General features: G+C 33.3%; 1 protein-coding gene across 1 annotated transcript in view; it reads left to right on the forward strand.

Moving 5' to 3' along the window:
• Nucleotides 1-1121: 1121 nt before the first annotated feature.
• The window catches only part of LOC136031797 (digestive cysteine proteinase 2-like), a 72419-nt gene continuing 52972 nt past the window's right edge, over nt 1122-20568 (forward strand). Inside the window, exons 1-2 of the mRNA XM_065711594.1 lie at nt 1122-1252; nt 5736-5866. Coding sequence (XP_065567666.1) covers nt 1210-1252; nt 5736-5866 — 174 coding nt within the window. The 5' untranslated portion in view covers nt 1122-1209. The remainder of the gene's footprint in view (nt 1253-5735; nt 5867-20568) is intronic.

The following is a 20568-nucleotide window of genomic DNA, read 5'->3' on the forward strand; positions in this document are numbered from 1 at the left end:
GCCAGTTCAGGGTGCAAGATTAGGTTTGAAAATTAATGTTAAGAAGACTAAGTCACGAAGGCTATGAATAAGTGAAGTCAGAAACGTGACGTTGGGTAAAGAAAAGACTGAACAAGTGGGCAGCTTCACTGACCTTGGTAGCATTATTAATAAAGACGGTGGGAGCACTGAAGATGTTAAAAGTAGAATAGCCAAGCCTCAGGGTGTTTTTTTCGAAGTTAAAAAACGTTTTGAAGAATAAGAAGTTAAGTCTGCAAACCAAGATTAGAATATTGAAAGCTACAACAATGACAGTGGTTAAATATAGCTCTGAAGCATGGGTGCTCCGAAAAGCGGATGAAAATTTACTAGATGTTTTCCAGAGAAACTGTCTACGGATTGTTCTGGGTACCCGGCTGACTGACCTTATTTCAAACAGTATGCTTTACGAAAAATGTAGTTCAATCTCGCTTTCTAGGGCCATAATGAAAAAAAGGTTGAGATGGCTAGGCCACGTTCTGCAGATGAAGGATGACAAATTGCCGAAGATTGTCCTTTTTGGTCACCCGTCTAGGGCTAAACGGAAAGCAGGTCGTCCTCGTCAGGGAGGGTGTCATATATAAAGATTTAGAGGAAATGGGAACTTCCTGGGAGGGTGTAAAGAGAAAAGCTTTGAATAGATTGGGTTGGAGGAGGAGCGTGCGTAGCTGTATTGGCTTCAGCGGCTTTGTGCTGTTGTTATTATTAGTAATAATAGTAGTGATTGTAGCAAATAGTTTACAATGGAAAAATTGGGCAAGTCTCTTTGAAAAAAAAAGAATATTCTAAGGATTCACAATTTGGACATCTCTACGGCTCAAGCCACCGTAAAGATAATACACCTTAATGGAAAGTCCTATACTCTCCATAAAAATTTTGTCACTGATCTGAACCACATATACTTTCATCACCCCTCCTTGGCGATCGCACAATGACAAATGTTTCCAATAGTGGCAACTGAAACTATGGCTCTGTAATATATACTTATGCCGACGCATTGCTCTGACAGCTCATCTGCTTGCCTAATTACGCGCTATAAAATGTGTGCCATGTTTGGCGAAACAGTTCCCTACTTTATTACTTACACTGTGGGGATCGAACAGGTCCTTTTCATTTACCTATGGTCTTTTATGTGGACCAATTACAAAACGGCAAACTATTTGATTCTCATAGCATGCTTATTGCAACACAATGAAAACAGAATGTTCCATGCTGTTTCTACTCTTTTCTTTCGGTATACAATAATGCCTCCTATTGCAATTGTACCCAAACCTCAATAATGGAATGAGATGTATCCTTAACCTATGTCATAGATTAGACAGTATTTTCTTTTATTAGGCTCAAGTTTTAATTGTGTGGCCAAGATTAGGCTTTTTTTATTGTCTATCAGTAAGCTTTACTTGAAATTGTGAGTGGTGTATATGATCAAAATATTCAAACTGAAAAATACTTGATGAGAAGATTTTGGCACATCTAATGGTGATACAATCCACTTTCTAGGTTGTATGATGGAATTTTATAACCATTTAGCTGTTAAGAAGTAGATTAGCTGACTGAGTAGACTACTTTGTATTTTACCTTAGGCCTGATATTTGACCCTATCAGGAGAGGGGCTAGGATGAACTTGGGAGTACAGGTATAATATATTTTCAATATAGGCTATCCTGAATAGAGAGCAATGGGTTTAAATTTGAGAGACATTTGAGATTACTATTTTTTTATTTTTATTTATGGTTAAAATTGTGTTTGTGACAATTCATCCCCCCCCACCCTGGTATACATTATTTTTCAAACAATAACATTTTTACTTTATGATATAAAAACATATTTAGGTAATTGTTTAGTTTTGTTACAAGCTGTCTAAACTGGAAACTATGCTGCAAACTAGCATAGTTTCCATACTATAGCACTTAGAAATGTAAATTTTTCAAGTGCACCCATTTCTGGTTTGCCCTCCTCCTCCATGGGGCAAACTAAAAGTGCATAAAGTGGGCAGGGTTCTTATATTGCCCAACTCCAACATTTCCCTTGGCTTTGAAACCCTGCTTGCTTTATGCATTTTTATTTTCATTGAAGGGGGATTATAGAAAGCTAAAAAATGGATATGCTTCTGTAATAATGACAAAGAAACAATATTCAATCATGAGAATCTTGCTATATGCAGTAAAACACATTTTAGATATCTTGTGATAAAACTAAAGCTTTATACATATTTATATTCACCTGATTATTTATGTTAATCATACTATCATATTTCCTTCCTTTTGTTCACATTTTTAACTCTTGAAAATATTTCTTATCTAATACTTAATCAGGTTGAACTAGATATTTTCAAGTACAGAGCAGATACCTATTACACAACTGACCAAACAGAAACAAGAGCAAAGAAAGATAGTATTAAGGTTATATATGGGTTCATTTAGGGGGAGGGAGAGGCAATATTGTCAAAATAACAACTATTATGTTAGAAAGGACTTTAAAGTAAGGAATCTTACAATGGTATTTTATTTTTTCAAATAGGGAATCTTATGATGATAGTTTTATTTTATTAAGAACCATCAGTCAATGCTAACCCAGTCAATAAATCTGACCAAGAAACTATAGAATCAGTTAACAGACATACAACTAAATACATAGAGTTATCTATGTCACTCCCTAACTCCTCTTGGCCTGAAAACTTTAATTTGCCCTAACTGGCTATTACCCCAGGAGAGGGGATATGATTATGACATTCTAGCTGCTTAACCAGGGAAAGCTGATCTCAAATATTTTTCAAATAGACAATTCTTCAAGAATGAAAGGAGATGATAAAAAAAATTTCAAGAAGTGTGCCAACTTAAGGTTGAATAGCCAATTCCTTTCCAATTGGGTGGTAGGTCTCTGGAACTTGTCTCTTATCCTAATTTTAAGTCAATCTAGTCATCAGTTCACAAGGAATGATGAAACAATCCCTGGTGAATAGTTTGGAACTCACCTGATCAGTCAGCCTACTATCTCCACTGTCTAGTTAGTACAGGATCATCCTATTGTAGACTAGTGCAATTTGAAGCAATGTGAAAGCAACATGGTAAAAGTTTTTTCCCAATGCTTTGATAATAGAAGTTTTTTTTATTTGCATTTGCTCTGTTCAAATATTTTGAAAAATACTTGGTAAGCAAAACACTCACAATGACCAACTGGCTATATTTTCTGCAATGTAAAATACTGAACTCTAGTTAGAGATTTCCTGGTCAACAGGCTCATCCTTATATCTGTTTAAAATTTAGTGTTGTTCTTTAATTGAGAGAAGAGAGATTTTTAATTCAACTTCTGTTCCTCTTAAACACTATATTCAGAATCATCCTAAACACAAGGAGAGTGATCACCTAGTCAACAATCACTCTTTGGATTAAACTTCAGCTTTTTAATAACTGCTTAAAGGAAGAGAGCTACCTAAGGTGTATTTGTCTTTCAAAATAAAATGCTATTTGCCTAAATATTATAATCAAACCCTTTACACCCAGATTCAACTTCACTCACATTGCTTTGATGTCCAAAATTAGCACACCCATTAAAAAGTATTGTTTCTGTAAATCAGAATGGAGTTTTACATGTCAGTACTAATATTACGTGTATATTTGTATATACATGTATGTAATATAATATTATGTGTATAATATTAATATGTGTATATTTGTCACATTTTTTTGTATAATTATAATATATATTTGTCTTATATTCATCAGTACTCCAATTCTTGCAAATAAAGAGAGGTTAAGTTTATATTCATCTAAATATTCCTAATATTTATCTGAACCACCTCTGATGAAAAGTTTTGAAGATGTGGGGTTGAAGGTGCACTTTTGAGGTTTTGGGTAACCCCTCCTCCCAGTAAGCAGAATCTGTGTCTTTTGTGATTGACAAGAATCCCACTTTAATACCAGTTTGTTACTACTACCTCATTGATTCAGAGTTTTTAAGTGTAAGGGAGGCTGCCACCTCTCTTCAACCCTCTTTTTTTTATGTTCAAGTTAAATACTTGTATAACAATGCTTTTCAAATAATAATCATTGCTGAAAATATATATGGAACAAAAATGTATTAAAAATAAGCATAAATTTTAATAAGATGGTTTTTGCTTTCTTATTAAAGAATTTACCTGTTCTTAATGTATTTTTGTTTCAATGATACAAAGCAAATTCATAAACATATTCCTTAGGGTAGAGGTCTTAAGCATCAAAAATTAATTTTAGGGGTGTCATTTTCATGCTTTCCAGGAATAGTTCTACAAAGTAATCTTTTTTTTTATAGGAGATGCTACCCTACCCTCCCTTTCTGTATAATTAAACATATAAATGTACTTTTTTAAATGCTGGATTGCTCCAAAAATATCCTCAAAGGAAGCCTGTTCTAGTTTTCTCTAGTTTTGCACTTTGGCTTGTTAACCATTCAAGGAACCCTGACATTTCCTGGTTATAGGCCTACATAAGGTCTTTTATCTGGTGTATGAAGAACCATATATATCTCCATTTCCTGTGGTCATGGGAAGTTAAAGATCTAAATTCTAGCATCAATGGAGCTGCTACTAAACCTTCACTAATGTCAAACTGTTAAACAATATATCTTGCTGTAATTTCATGGTATTTCCTATTTCTAAATCCTTTTTTTTTTTAAACAATGTTAGCATATGTTGGCTATAGTTTGGGTAGAATACCCCTTCATCAAAAACTTTATGATGCTTGTGATGGTCTCTCATCCCTCCACCTGAAATTGCATCTCAAGTCTACCATTAAAAATTAAATTGTTACTAAAGTCAATAGTTTACAAGCAATCTGTGTACCCTGATTATTCACTTTAGATGCAAATTATTGTTAACTTCTATTTGTTTCACTGAAAGTTTATTATGCACCCATTGATAAAGCTAGACATTGGGCAATTTTTAATTTTATTTTAAGAATTATGATGACATTTTATCAGTTATTGATAACCAAGATTTATCAATGTAGTAGCCTAAATTCAGTAAAAAAAGAGTTTCAGTAAAAGGTAGGAAAAAAAAAGAGAAGCATCACTGCTTCTCATGGAATAAAGTGGTTTCCTTGTTCAAAATTGGGGACTGTATTTTGCCTCTATGGGGTATTTGGCCATGGTGATTCCATTGGTGCAGTTATTATTTTAAATTAAAACCCTTTTTGGGGAATTTCAGGTTCTTTTTCGAAATTCTTATATATGTTCTTTGCAATTTACTTTTCTTCCTCACTTGACTGTTTTTTTTTTCAAATGTCTTTAAGATTCTGTTTACCATAGACCATGTTTTGCTCCTTGCTAGTTTGAAGCCACAGATGTAACTACAATGCCAATCATTTGAAAATAAAACTATATAAAATTGAAATAATTAATTGCAGTGTCTAATAGAATATGCACAAGCATAGGGAAATTCCCAGTTTTTAGCTTGTAACTAAAGATTTTATAGAAGTTCAAAATCTTCCAATGATAAGGGTGTATCCAGGATATTTGTTCTGGGGGGTAGTTTTCTTTTCAGAGGGGGGGTTTTGCAAAAAAGTTTCAAATAGTGCATTACAATTTGTTTTTATATATTTTTGTTATGTTTTTTTTTGTTGGACAAAATATTGTGGGGGATTTAAACCTGGTACTCTATGCCCTCCCCTGGATACAGCCTTGTCCAATATCAACTTTAAATTTAGATTGTTTTTGCTTGTAAGTGCTATTTTTGTTTTCAGTGACAGCCTTTGTTTTCAATAATGAAATAGAAACTGGCTACAAACAGGTGGGGGACAAATTTAAAACCTTGCTGTGGAAATATCTAAGCAAGACAAGTAAACCTGGTGTCATTGACTTTCTTGATTTTGAGGTGAGTGAAATATAAACTAAACCAATTCTCATTCGTTAAGCCTTGTCTTGAACTATGCTAGTACCAGGGCCAGCTTCAACCACACAGCCAATCATAGCCTTCAAAATTTTTGAAGGCTGTTCAAAAATGAAAAAGACAAATGATTTGTAAATTACTTACGTGAAACCTTATGTTTTTTTTCTTCCATCTTGGATAAAATTGGAACCTGAAAAAGACAAAGAACAAATTTTAGTCATGTGCTAAAGCAGTTGATTTAAATAATTTGTAAATTACTTACGTGAAACCTGATGTTTTTATTTCTTCCATCTTGGATAAAATTGGAACCTGAAAAAGACAAAGAACAAATTTTAGTCATGTGCTAAAGCAGTTGATTTAAATGATTTGTAAATTACTTACGTGAAACCTGATGTTTTTTTCTTCCATTTTGGATAAAATTGGAACCTGTAAAAGGAAAAAGAACAAATTTTAGTTATGTGCCAAAGCAGATGATTCAAATAATTTGTAAATTACTTACGTGAAACCTGATGTTTTTTCTCTTACATCTTGGATAAAATTAGAACCTGACAAAGAAAAAGGAACAAATTTTAGTCATGTTTCAAAGCAGTTGATGTAAATAATTTGTAAATTACTTACGTGAAACCTGATGTTTTTTTTCTTCCATCTTGGGTTAAATTGGAACCTTAAAAAGACAAAGAACAAATTTTAGTCATGTGCTAAAGTAGTTGATTTAAATGATTTGTAAATTACTTACGTGAAACCTGATGTTTTTTCTTCCATTTTGGATGAAATTGGAACCTGAAAAAAAAAGAACAAATTTTAGTCATGTGCTAAAGTAGTTGATTTAAATAATTTTTAAATTACTTACGTGAAACCTGATGTTTTTTTCTTCCATCTCGGGTAAAATTGGAACCTTAAAAAGACAAAGAACAAATTTTAGTCATGTGCTAAAGTAGTTGATTTAAATGATTTGTAAATTACTTACGTGAAACCTGATGTTTTTTTCTTCCATTTTGGATGAAATTGGAACCTGAAAAAAAGAAAAGGAAAAGAACAAATTTTAGTCATGTGCTAAAGCAGATGATTTAAATGATTTGTAAATTACTTACGTGAAACCTAATGTTTTTATTTCTTCCATCATGGATAGAATTGGAACCTGAAAAAGACAAAGAAAAAATCATAGTCATGCTAAAGCAGTTGATTTAAATAATTTGTAATATACTTGCGTGAAACCTGGTATTTTTCTTCCACCTTGGATAAAATTGGAACCTGAAAAAGACAAAGAACAAATTTTAGTCATGTTCTAAAGCAGTTGAATTAAATAATTTGTAAATTACTTACGTGAAACCTGGTGTTTTTATTTCTTCCACCTTGGATAAAATTGGAACCTGAAAAAGACAAAGAACAAATTTTAGTCATGTGCTAAAGTAGTTGATTTAAATGATTTGTAAATTACTTACGTGAAACCTGATGTTTTTTTCTTCCATTTTGGATGAAATTGGAACCTGAAAAAAAGAAAAAAGAACAAATTTTAGTCATGTGCTAAAGCAGTTGATTTAAATGATTTGTAAATTACTTACGTGAAACCTGATGTTTTTTTCTTCCATTTTGGATAAAATTGGAACCTGAAAAAAAGAAAAAAGAACAAATTTTAGTTATGTGCTAAAGCAGTTGATTTAAATGATTTGTAAATCACTTACGTGGAACCTGATATTTTTTTCGTCCATTTTGGATAAAATTGGAACCTGAAAAAGAAAAAAGAACAAATTTTAGTCATGTGCTAAAGCGGTTGATTTAAATAATTTGTAAATTACTTACGTGAAACCTGGTTTTTTTTTTCTTCCATCTCGGATAAAATTGGAACCTTAAAAAGAAAAAGAACAAATTTTAGTCATGTGCCAAAGCAGATGATTTAAATAATTTGTAAATTACTTACGTGAAACCTGATGTTTTATTTCTTCTATCTTGGGTAAAATTGGAACCTGAAAAAGACAAAGAACAAATTTTAGTCATGTGCTAAAGCAGTTGATGTAAATAATTTTTAAATTACTTACGTGAAACCTGATGTTTTTGTCTTCCATCTCGGGTAAAATTCGAACCTGAAAAAGACAAAGAACAAATTTTAGTCATGTGCTAAAGCAATTAATTTAAATGATTTGTTAATTATTTACGTGAAACCTGGTGTTTTTTTCTTCCATCTTGGATAAAATTGGAACCTGAAAAAGACAAAGAACAAATTTTAGTCATGTGCTAAAGCAGTTGATTTAAATAATTTGTAAATTACTTGCGTGAAACCTGGTATTTTTTTCTTCCATCTTGGATAAAATTGGAACCTGAAAAAAAAAAAGAACAAATTTTAGTCATGTGCTAAAGCAGTTGATTTAAATGATTTGTTAATTACTTACGTGAAACCTGATGTTTTTTTCTTCCTTTTGGGATAAAATTGGAACCTGAAAAAGAAAAAAGAACAAATTTTAGTCATGTGCCAAAGCAGACGATTTAAATAATTTGTAAATTACTTACGAGAAACCTGATGTTTTTTTCCTTCCATCTTGGGTAAAATTGGAACCTGAAAAAGACAAAGAACAAATTTTAGTCATGCCCTAAAGCAGTTGATTTAAATGATTTGTAAATTATTTACGTGAAACCTGATGTTTTTTTTCTTCCATCCTTGGTAAAATTGGAACCTGAAAAAGACAAAGAACAAATTCTAGTCATGTGCTAAAGCTGTTAATTTAAATAATTTGTAAATTACTTACGTGAAATCTGGTGTTTTTTCTTCCATCTTGGATAAAATTGGAACCTGAAAAAGACAAAGAACAAATTTTAGTCATGTGCTAAAGCAGTTGATTTAAATGATTTGTAAATTACTTACGTGAAAACTGATGTTTTTTTCTTCCATTTTGGATAAAATTGGAACCTGAAAAAGAAAAAAAACAAATTTTAGTCATGTGCTAAAGCAGTTGATTTAAATTGTTTGTAAATTACTTACGTGACACCTGATGTTTTTTCTTCCATCCTGGATAAAATTGGAACCTGAAAAAGACAAATAACAAATTTTTATTTAAATGATTTGTAAATTACTTACGTGAAACCTGATGTTTTTTTTCTTCCATCTTGGGTAAAATTGGAACTTGAAAAAGACAAAGAACAAATTCTAGTCATATGCTAAAGCTGTTAATTTAAATAATTTGTAAATTACTTACGTGAAATCTGGTGTTTTTTCTTCCATCTTGATGTTTTTTTTCTTCCATCTTGGGTAAAATTGGAACCTGAAAAAGAAAAAAGAACAAATTTTAGTTTTGTGGTAAAGTATTTGATTTAAATGATTTGTAAATTACTTACGTTAAACCTGTTTTTTTTTCTTCCATTTTAGATGAAATTGGAACCTGAAAAAAAGAAAAAAGAAAAATTTTTAGTCATGTGCTGAAGCAGTTGATTTAAATGATTTGTAAATTACTTACGTGAAACCTGATTTTTTTTTCCATTTTGGATAAAATTGGAACCTGAAAAAGAAAAAGAAAAAATTTTAGTCATGTGCCAAAGCAGATGATTTAAATAATTTGTAAATTACTTACGTGAAAACTGATGCTTTTTTTCTCCATCTTGGATAAAATTAGAACCTGAAAAAGAAAAAAGAACGAATTTTAGTTATGTTTTAAAGCAGTTGATGTAAATAATTTGTAAGTTACTTACGTGAAACCTGATGTTTTTTTTCCATCTTGGGTAAAATTGGAACCTGAAAAAGACAAAGAACAAATGTTAGTCATGTGCTAAAGCAGTTGATTTAAATGATTTGTAAATTACTTACGTGAAACCTGATGTTTTTTTCTTCCATCTTGGGTAAAATTGGAACCTGAAAAAGACAAAGAACAAATTTTAGTCATGTGCTAAAGCAGTTGATTTAAATGATTTGAAAATTACTTACGTGAAACCTGATGTTTTTTTTTCTTCCATCTTGGGTAAAATTGGAACCTGAAAAAGACAAAGAACAAATTTTAGTCATGTGCTAAAGCAGTTGATTTAAATGATTTGTCAATTACTTTCGTGAAACCGAAGTTTTTTTTTCATGTTGGATCTAATGGGAACCTGAAAAAGACAAATATCGAATTTTTGTCATGTGCTAAAGCAGTTTTTGTTTTAAATAATTTTTAAATTACTTACATGAAACTGAAGATTCTTTTTTCCATGTTGACTCAAATGGAAACCTGAGAAAGACAAATATCACATGTTGGTTATATTTTAAAGCATTTTTTTTTATTAATAATGTGTAACTTACTTATTCAAATGGAAACCTGAAAAGACAAATATAAATTTAGTCATATTCTAAAGCAAAGGTTTTTTTAATAATTTTTAGCTCACTTATGTGAAATTTGAAGTATATTTTCTTCCTTATTGACTCAAATGGAAACCTGAAAAAAAAAAATCAAAAAATTAGTCAAAAAATCAATTAATATGCTTAGGTAATTTTTTTTTATAATTTAAAACTAACTTATATGAAACTGAAGTTTTTTCTTCCATGGTGACTCAAATGGTAACCTGAAAAAGACAAATATCAAGTACTGGTTATATAGCAAAGAATTTTTTTTTTTTTTCAATAATGTATAATTTACTTTCGTAAAACGTAAGTTTTTCTTCTATATTGACTCAAATCGGAATCTCAAAAAGACAAGTATCAAATATTAGTCATATGAAAAAAGGAAAGTTTTTTTTTTAACAGTTTTAACTTATTTTCGTGAAAATGAAGTTTTTCCTTCCATGTTGACTCAAAATGGAACCTGAGCAAGACATATACCAAACATTAGCCATATGCAAAAAGCAGAGTTTTTTTTTATAATTTTTAACTATAATTTTATACTATAAATTTTATACTTATTTTTTGATTTTATTTTAAAATACAATTTTTAATTATACTTAATATTTTTTATAATTAAAATTATACTTAATTTTAATAATAATTATGCTTAATTTTTTTTTATTAATAATAATTATTATTAATAATTATATTTAAATTACTTTTATTAATAATTATACTTGAAATTTTTTAATTAATTTTATTATTTTATTTTAAAATTTTATTTTATACTTATACTATTAATTTTAACTATAACATATAATTTTTAATTATAATGTGAAATTGAAGTATTTCTTTTTATATTGGCTCTAAAGGGAATCTGAAAAAGACAAATATCAAATGTCAGTCATACGCTAAAGAAAGATTTTTTAAAGAGGTTTATAGCGTACTTACACGAAACTGAATTTTTTCTTCCATGTTCACTCAAATTTGAACCGGAAAAAGATAAATATCAAATATTAGTCATGTGCTAAAAAAGTGTTTCTAAAATAATTTATAACTTACTTGAAACTGAAGTACTTTCTTTCATGTTGAGTCAAATAGGAACCTGAAAAAGACAAATATTAGTCTCATACTAAAGCAAAGTTTCTTTTTAATAATTAATAACTTACTTACGTGAAACTGTATTTATTTCTTCCATGCTGACTCAAATGGTAACCTGAAAAAGAAAAACATCAAATATAAGTCATATGGCAAAGCAAATTTTTTTTTCAATTATTTTTACTACTTATTACTACTCAAATAGGAACCTTCAAAAGAAAAATATCAAATACTAGTTATATCCTTAAGCAGAATTTTTTCAAATAATTTATAACTTACTGACGTGAAACTGAAGTTTTTTTTCGTCCATGTTGACTCAAACGGGAACCTTAAAAAGATAAATCTATATATATTAATTATGAGCTAGAGCTAAGTTTTATCTTATAAATAGTTTATAACGCACTTACGTGAAACTAAAGTTTCTTCTTCTATTACGACTCAAAAGAGAACCTTAAAAAGACAAATACCAAATGTTAGTCCTATGCTAAAGTATGAATTTTTTTTTACAAATAATTAATAGCTATTTCTATCTCATTACAAGTAGATGAAGATATTGTTTTACTTTGATCTGACTATTACCTCTCTCTTCTGTGATCCTCAAAAGATTAAAATGACACACGTATTGCTTCTAAATATATACACTTTTTGAACATGACGTCATCGTGTTTTGAGTGCATCGTTTCAAGAGTGTGTGACGTCATATAATTCCTTCAAAAGTCTTGCTAAAGCTAGTTTTTATACTTTTCTTTGAATGTGACGTCACCCATAATCGTATTTTTTTTTATTTATAAGTTTGTTATATATATAAAAATAAGTTGTCTGTCTGTGGATCTGTGGATCAGGTGACGTCATGTTTCTGTGTCGGCTGACGTCATGAAATTAGTTGTCAGGTGACGTCATGTTTCTGTGTCGGCTGACGTCATGAAATTAGTTGCCGTCATTTTTGCTTTGACGGTGACGTCATTCAAGTTATATAAGACATATGTTCACGTAGAAATCTATTAATGTTTAAGTTTACAATGACTGATGAAGATGCTCAAAGAGTCTATGCCAAAAAACTTGCTGCTGATAGAGAAAGTCAGAAAACAAAGCGTGCCGAGGAACTACCAGAGCAACGCGAAAGCAGACTTGCTGCTAAAAGAGAAAGTGAAAAAAGAAGGCGTGCCGAGGAATCAAAAGAACAGCAGGGAAACAGGCTTGAGGCTGATAGAGAAAGAAAGAACAGAAAGCATGCCGAGGAACTACCAGAGCAACGCGGAAGCAGACTTGCTGCTAAAAGAGAATGTGAAAAAAGAAGGCGTGCCGAGGAATTACAAGAACAGCAAGAAATCAGGCTTGCTGCTGATAGAGAAAGTAAGAAAAGAAAGCGTGCCGAGGAATCACAAGAACAGCAAGAAATCAGGCTTGCTGCTGATAGAGAAAGTAAGAAAAGAAAGCGTGCCGAGGAATCAGAGCAACCTGAAAGTTATCGCCTGGCATTCAGGTAGAACCCAGTCGATGATTATAGCTTGAGTAGATGTGTTCAAATCGGGACAATGTCTAAAATTTGTCCCTATTGCAAGGCCTTGAAATTCAATGGTGAAACAATGGGAATGTGTTGCGCCTCAGGAAAAGTTAAACTTCCTCTATTGGCTGCACCACCAGAGCCATTGAAGACTTTCCTTACTGGAACTACGTCAGAATCTAAGCGTTTTTTGTCAAAAATCAGACAATACAACTCATGTTTCCAAATGACGTCGTTTGGAGCCCAAATCGAAAATCCAGATCAATTTATGTCTACTTTCAAAGTAAAAGGGCAAATTTATCATAAAGCAGGGTCCCTTCTACCATTCTCAGGCGAGAATCATAAATTTTTACAATTGTACTTCATCAGTGATAGAAATTCTGAATTGAATGCACGTTGCGAAATTTCTCCCAACGTTGAAAGGACAATCGTTTCCCAATTGCAACATCTTTTCCACGAAAATAATAATTTAGTGCGTCTGTTCAAAACAGCCATCGATTTGATGCCTACTGATACGCATAAAATTGTTATTTCCGCTGACAAAACGCCTCCTGGCCAACATGTGCGTAGATACAATGCTACGACTATCGACGAAGTGGCAATCGTTATGGTCGGTGATCAGTTTTTACCTCGAGATATTATTCTTCATAAGCGAAACGCTCAGTTGTTAAGAATTGCTGAAACTCATCGATGCTACGATGCCCTACAATATCCTATCATTTTTTGGGATGGAGCCGACGGCTATCACTTTAATATTAAATTGATGAATCCAGCCACTAACAAAGAAATGAATAAGAAATGCAGTGCAATGCATTATTATTCCTATAGACTAATGATTCGGCAGGATGAAGAAAATTATATTTTAAATGCCGTGAATTGTTTCACCAATTTGTCGTGGATATGTATGCTAAAATTGAATCAGAACGTTTGCTATATATCCGCCTGAATCAGACCAAGCTCCGCTCTGAACAATACATTCATTTGCGAGATGCAGTTATAAATGACGGTAATACCACAAACGTTGGAAGATTAACAATTTTACCTTCGTCATATGCTGGCAGTCCCCGTCATATGCATGAATATGCTCAAGATGCTATTGCGTATGTTCGTCTCTATGGTCGTCCAGATTTATTTATTACATTTACATGTAATCAATCTTGGGACGAGATACTGCAGCTTTTACTTCAAGGACAATCGGCGGTTCATAGGCATGACATTACGGCCCGTGTCTTCCGGCAAAAGTTGAAATCACTGATAAACTACATAGTAAAACTTGAAGTATTTGGGTCAGTGCGATGCTGGATGTACTCAGTGGAATGGCAAAAACGAGGTTTGCCACACGCACATATACTAATCTGGCTACATAAAAAAATTACTTCGAACGAAATTGATGATGTGATTTCCGCTGAAATACCTGATAAAAATGTCGATAAGGGGTTACATGATATTATTGTAAAAAATATGATACATGGACCTTGCGGTGCACTGAACGAAAATTCACCATGCATGGCCAAAGGAAGGTGCTCAAAGCAATATCCTCGACTTTTAGTACCCAAAACAATTACTGGCAATGATGGTTACCCACAATATAGAAGAAGATCTACTGAAGATGGCGGTAAAACAGCAATAATAAAGAAGCGTAACGGTACCACCATCGAAGTAGATAACCAGTGGGCTGTTCCATATTCCCCATTATTATCAAAAACATTTAATGCACACATAAACGTTGAATACTGTAACTCCGTAAAGGCAATCAAATACATATGTAAATACGTCAACAAAGGCAGTGACATGGCAGTTTTTGGCTTGCAGTCCGAAATCAAAGATTTCGATGAAATCGTAGAATATCAGGCTGGAAGATACATAAGCAGTAATGAAGCTGTTTGGCGAATTCTTTCATTTCCGATACATGAACGTAGTCCAGCTGTTGTTCACTTAGCGGTACATTTACAGAATGGTCAACGTGTTTATTTCACGGAAACCAACGTGCAACAAAGAGTCCTGAATCCACCGGATACAACATTAACAGCTTTTTTTTCGCTTTGCAAAAATGATTCTTTTGCAAAAAAACTGCTGTATACTGAAGTGCCTTCGTATTACACGTGGAATACTAAAAATAAAGTATTTGAACGTCGAAAACAGGGTAAGTCAGTCGACGGCCAACCTACCATCTTCAAAGATACCACGATAGGAAGACTCTACACCGTTCACCCCAATCAACATGAATGCTTCTTTCTACGCCTGCTTTTGGTGAATGTACCCGGTCCGACATCCTTTGAGTATTTGAGGACTGTAAATGGTACTATACATGACACTTACCGTAGTGCATGCCAAGCTCTGAATTTATTGGATAATGACCAACACTGGGATAACTGCATCAATGACGCGTGCGAAACGTCAACCCCAAATCAAATTCGTGCATTGTTTGGCATCATTTTAACAACTTGCTCTCCATCAGCTCCTACAGAGTTGTGGGAAAAATATAAGTCAAAAATGTCCGAAGATATACTTCATCGAAAACAGTTAGAGACGTCAGATATGACTTTTGATTTTACATCAGAAATTTATAACTACACTTTAGTTGTTATAGAAGATTTGTGCGTAAGTATGGCAAACAAACCTCTTCAGGATTTGGGAATGCCTTCACCTAACCGTATCGCTGCTGTTTCGACATGTGTAGAATTGGATCGTGAACAAAGTTACAGTACGAGTGATCTATTGTCGTATGTACAAAATAACATTTCCAAGTTAACGTCGGAACAAAAAGACATTTATGATACGATAATGCATTGTGTCGATAACAACGTTGGAGAAATTTTCTTTTTGGATGCGCCAGGAGGTACTGGTAAAACGTTTGTGATAAAACTGATTCTGGCATCAACTCGATCAAAAAATGATATAGCGTTGGCAATTGCGTCGTCCGGAATAGCCGCAACATTGCTGCCTGGTGGTAGAACTGCTCATTCCGCTTTGAAATTGCCTCTGAACTTGCATTCTACAGAAACTCCCACGTGCAATATTTCCAAATCATCTGGGATGGGTAAAGTATTGCAGCAATGCAAACTTATTATTTGGGATGAGTGCACAATGGCACACAAAAAATCGCTCGAGGCTCTGGATCAATGCTTGAAAGATTTGCGAGGGAAGTCGAAACCCTTTGGCAGCACCTTAATATTGCTTGCGGGAGATTTCAGGCAAACATTACCTATAATACCTAGATCAACTCCTGCAGACGAAATGAATGCTTGCCTGAAAAATTCTAATTTATGGGCACACGTAAAAACATTAAAATTAACTACAAATATGCGTGTCCGATTGCAAAACGATGACTCTGGTCAAACATTTTCAGATCAATTGCTGGCAATGGGAAACGGAAAGCTCCCAGTAGACTCAATTTCAGGACGTATACAACTACCTGCTGATTTCTGTAATTTAGTGACGTCCAAAAATGAATTGATTGAAAAAGTATTTCCGAATATTCTAAAAAATTATAAAAATAATAAATGGCTAAGTGAAAGAGCGATTCTCGCACCCAAAAATATAGACGTCCACGAAATCAACAATATTGTTTTGACCAAGATTCAAGACCAGGCAGTCCTTTACAAGTCAGTCGACACAGTTTTGGAACCAAATGAAGCGGTTAATTATCCATCTGAATTTTTAAATTCCATAGATCTTTCAGGGTTTCCACCACACGTGCTACAACTAAAAATTGGCGTACCAATAATACTTTTAAGAAATATAAACCCACCAAAGCTTTGCAATGGCACTCGACTTGCCGTAAAAAAAACAATGGAAAACCTAATAGAGGCCACAATCTTGACAGGGCCTTTTGAGGGTGAGGCTGTTCTAATTCCTCGCATTCCCATGATTCCAACGGATCTGCCTTTTCAATTTAAAAGATTGCAATTCCCAATTCGATTAGCATTTGCAATCACCATTAACAAAGCTCAAGGTCAATCATTAGAAAAATGTGGTATTGATCTTAATACTGATTGTTTTTCCCATGGACAATTGTACGTTGCATGTTCGAGGGTCGGTAAACCTGACAATCTATTTATATGCAGCGACAATTGGACAGCGAAGAATGTTGTATATTCGCAAGTTTTACGCAGTTAATTTGTATTTTGGAACCAAATGAAGCGGTTAATTATCCATCTGAATTTTTAAATTCCATAGATCCTTCAGGGTTTCCACCACACGTGCTACAACTAAAAATAGGCGTACCAATAATACTTTTAAGAAATATCAACCCACCAAAGCTTTGCAATGGCACGCGACTTGCCGTAAAAAAAAACAATGGAAAACCTAATAGAGGCCACAATCTTGACAGGGCCTTATGAGGGTGAGGCTGTTCTTATTCCTCGCATTCCCATGATTCCAACGGATCTGCTTTTTCAATTTAAAAGATTGCAATTCCCAATTCGATTAGCATTTGCAACCACCATCAACAAAGCTCAAGGGCAATCACTAGAAAAATGCGGTATAGATCTTAATACAGATTGCTTTACCAATGTACAATTGTATGTTGCATCTTTGAGGGTCGGTAAACCTGACAATCTATTTATACGCACAGACAATGGGACAGCGAAGACTGTTGTATATTCACAAGTTTTACGTAGTTAATTTGTATTGTATCTATCTATCTATCTATCTATATAAAAACGAGTTGTGTGTATGCATGTTTGTTTGTTTGTATAAAGAGCGTTTGCATATGACGTCATTATTAGTACATACGGCTTTGTATATGGACAGACAATGGGAAAGCCAAGAATGTTGTATATTCGCAATTTTTATGTAGTTTGAAACACATATATAAATCTATCTATATTCACAGGTGGGACACAGGGACACAACTACAATGGCGCGTAACTAATATGGCGCGTAACGACTTACGCGCGCGGGGGGGCTTGGGGGGGCGCGAAGCGCCCCACCAACTAGGTGTTGGGGTGGCGCGAAGCGCCACCCCAACAGCTAGTATATATATATATATATATATATATATATTTGTAATTTACTTGTATGTAAGTTATATGCTTCATCCCCTGTTAGCTGTCTTATAATGAAAAGTATAGTTGTTTATTTTCGTTTTTTACTAATCTATGATAAAACTACTTTTAGTAGTTTAGCCACTTTTGGCACAGGTCGCCCCTTACTTATAGTTCTATATTTAAAATTGTCGAAAAATTATGCGATGCGATACGATACGATATTTGACCCTAAATAATTCATGAGCCATGGTTAAAACAAAGATAGAACAACAAAGTTTACACACCAATTTTCTGAACCTCTTTCTGAAATTTCCGCACCTCACTTAAAATAAAATCCACCCATTTCTCCCTCATATAGCGCCCCAAAAAATTTCTTACTTAATCTGTTTAATTCATAATGAAAAAAACTATTTAAATCCTCCTCCGCATCTCGATTCGAAGGGCAAAAATAAGGACTTATCTTTGATATCAGCTTTCCCAAGTACTTTATTTATCACTTGGTGACAATTCGGTGCAAAGTGACAATTTTGGCCTAATCAAACAGTTCGTGGTAACGAACTGTAGTAAGGAGCGACCCGGCTCAATAGTAACCAAAACTCTAAAAAATGGAATTTTGGTACCAATAGCTACACCAAAAGAATCGCATTTTAATGCTGATTTTAAATATATAAGTTTCATCAAGTTTAGTCTCACCCATCAAAAGTTACGAGCCTGAGAAAATTTGCGTTAATTTAGAAAATAGAGGGAAACACCCCCTAAAAGTCATAGAATCATAGAATCACACCATCAGATTCAGCGTACCAGAGAACCCTACTGTAAAAGTTTCAAGGTTCTATCTACAAAAGTATGGAATTTTGTATTATTTGCCAGAAGGCAGATCACGGATGTGTGTTTATTTGTTTGTTTGTTTTTTTTTCCCAGGGGTGATAATATCGACCTAGTTGTCCTAGAATGTTGCGAGAGGGCTCATTGTAAAGGAAATGAAAAGTTCTAGTGCCCTTTTTAAGTGACTAAAAAAATTGGAGGGTACCTAGGCCCCCTCCCACGCTAATTATTTTCCCTAAGTCAACGGATCAAAATTCTGAGATAGCCATTTTATTCAGCGTAGTCGAAAAACCTTATAACTATGTCTTTGGGGACGACTTACTCCCCTAGAGTCCCCGTGGGAGGGGCTACAAGTTACAAACTTTCACCAGTGCTTACATATAGTAATGGTTATTTGAAAGTGTACAGACGTTGTCAGGAGGATTTTTTGGTTGGGGGCAGGGGTTGAGAAGGGGGGGATATGCTGGGGAAACTTTCCATCGAGGAATATGTCATGGGGGAAGAAAATTTCCATGAAGGGAGTGCAGGATTTACTAGCATTACTTATAAAAACAATGAAAAAATAAATATGAAAACGTTTTTTTTCAGCTGGAAGTAAGGAGCAGCATTAAAACTTAAAACGAACAGAAATTATTACCCATATGAGGGGCTCACCTCCTCCTAATACCTCGCTCTTTACGCTAAAGTATTTTTAGTAATTTCAACTATTTATTCTACGGCTTTTGTGATTCAAGGGTCATTCTTAATGAATTGGGACAAAATTTAAGCTTTAGTGTAAAGAGCGAGGTACTGACGAGGGGGCGAACCCCCTCATATATGTAATAAAAACATGAGAATACAAAAGTTCTCTACGTAAGCTAATTTATAAGTTACGTATATCTTTTACTAATAAAAAGATTCGTTAAAAATTAAAAGTTCTAGTTGCCTTTTTAATTAACCGAAAATCGGAGGGCAACTAGGCTTCCTCCCCCGCTCTTTTTTTCTCAAAATCTTTCGATCAAAATTATTAGAAAGCCGTGTAACCAAAAATAAATAAATATGCAAATTTCGTTTTAATTATTCCTCTGCGGAGAGCCAAAATCAAAACATGCATTGATTCAAAAACGTTCAGAAATTAAATAAAAAAAAACAAGTTTTTTTAACTGAAAGTAAGGAGCGACATTAAAAATTAAAACGAACAGAAATTACTTCGTATATGAAAGGGGCTGCTTCCTCATCAACGCCCCGCTCTTTACGCTAAAGTTTTTTACTTTTTTTAAAAGAAGAGTTGAGAGAAAGAGTCAACCTTTAGCGTAAAGAGCGGGGCGTTGATGAGGAAGCAGCTTAGTTTAAGTTTAAGTTTTATAAGTTTCAATGTCGCTCCTTACTTGCAGTTTAAAAAACTTGTTTTTTTTATTTAATAAGTGCCAAAAAGCCACCAAGCAAAAATTTTGAGAAGACCAATTGATTGAAAATTATCGCAAGACTTTATAATGAGCTTCCCAGCCTTAGAGGTAGTAATTCTTTATGTGGTGGATTCATTCCTTAAGATGGATGTTGTCCCTACAAATTAAACAGATAATATACAAAATGTATTTTAAACCTTTGTGTAACTACGTTTATTCATTCGAAGCTTGATGTATTTGTTTATAGTACTATATAATTGCACATTAGACATAATGAAGAAGGGCCGGTGGATTTTTATTTACACATGAGGAGTCCAAAGCCTCAAAATGTGTGGTTTTATGGACAAACGTCCTAACTCTGCGTAAACCTTCAGACAAATATAGAAGGAGGTTGGGGGAGTGGATGAAAAGTAGAAAAATGTAATGCCTCTTTTAAAATATAGCGATTCGGCTCAATAGTTACTAAAACTCTAAAAAACATATCTTTGATAAGATCAGATACATCAAAAGAATTGAATTAAAGGGGGAAACACCAACAAACAGTCAAGTGATCCTAATGAAAATCACACCATCAGATTCAGCATATCGGAGAACCTTACTGTAGA

Source organism: Artemia franciscana, chromosome 10, assembly GCF_032884065.1.
Source record: "Artemia franciscana chromosome 10, ASM3288406v1, whole genome shotgun sequence".
NCBI lineage: Eukaryota > Metazoa > Arthropoda > Branchiopoda > Anostraca > Artemiidae > Artemia > Artemia franciscana.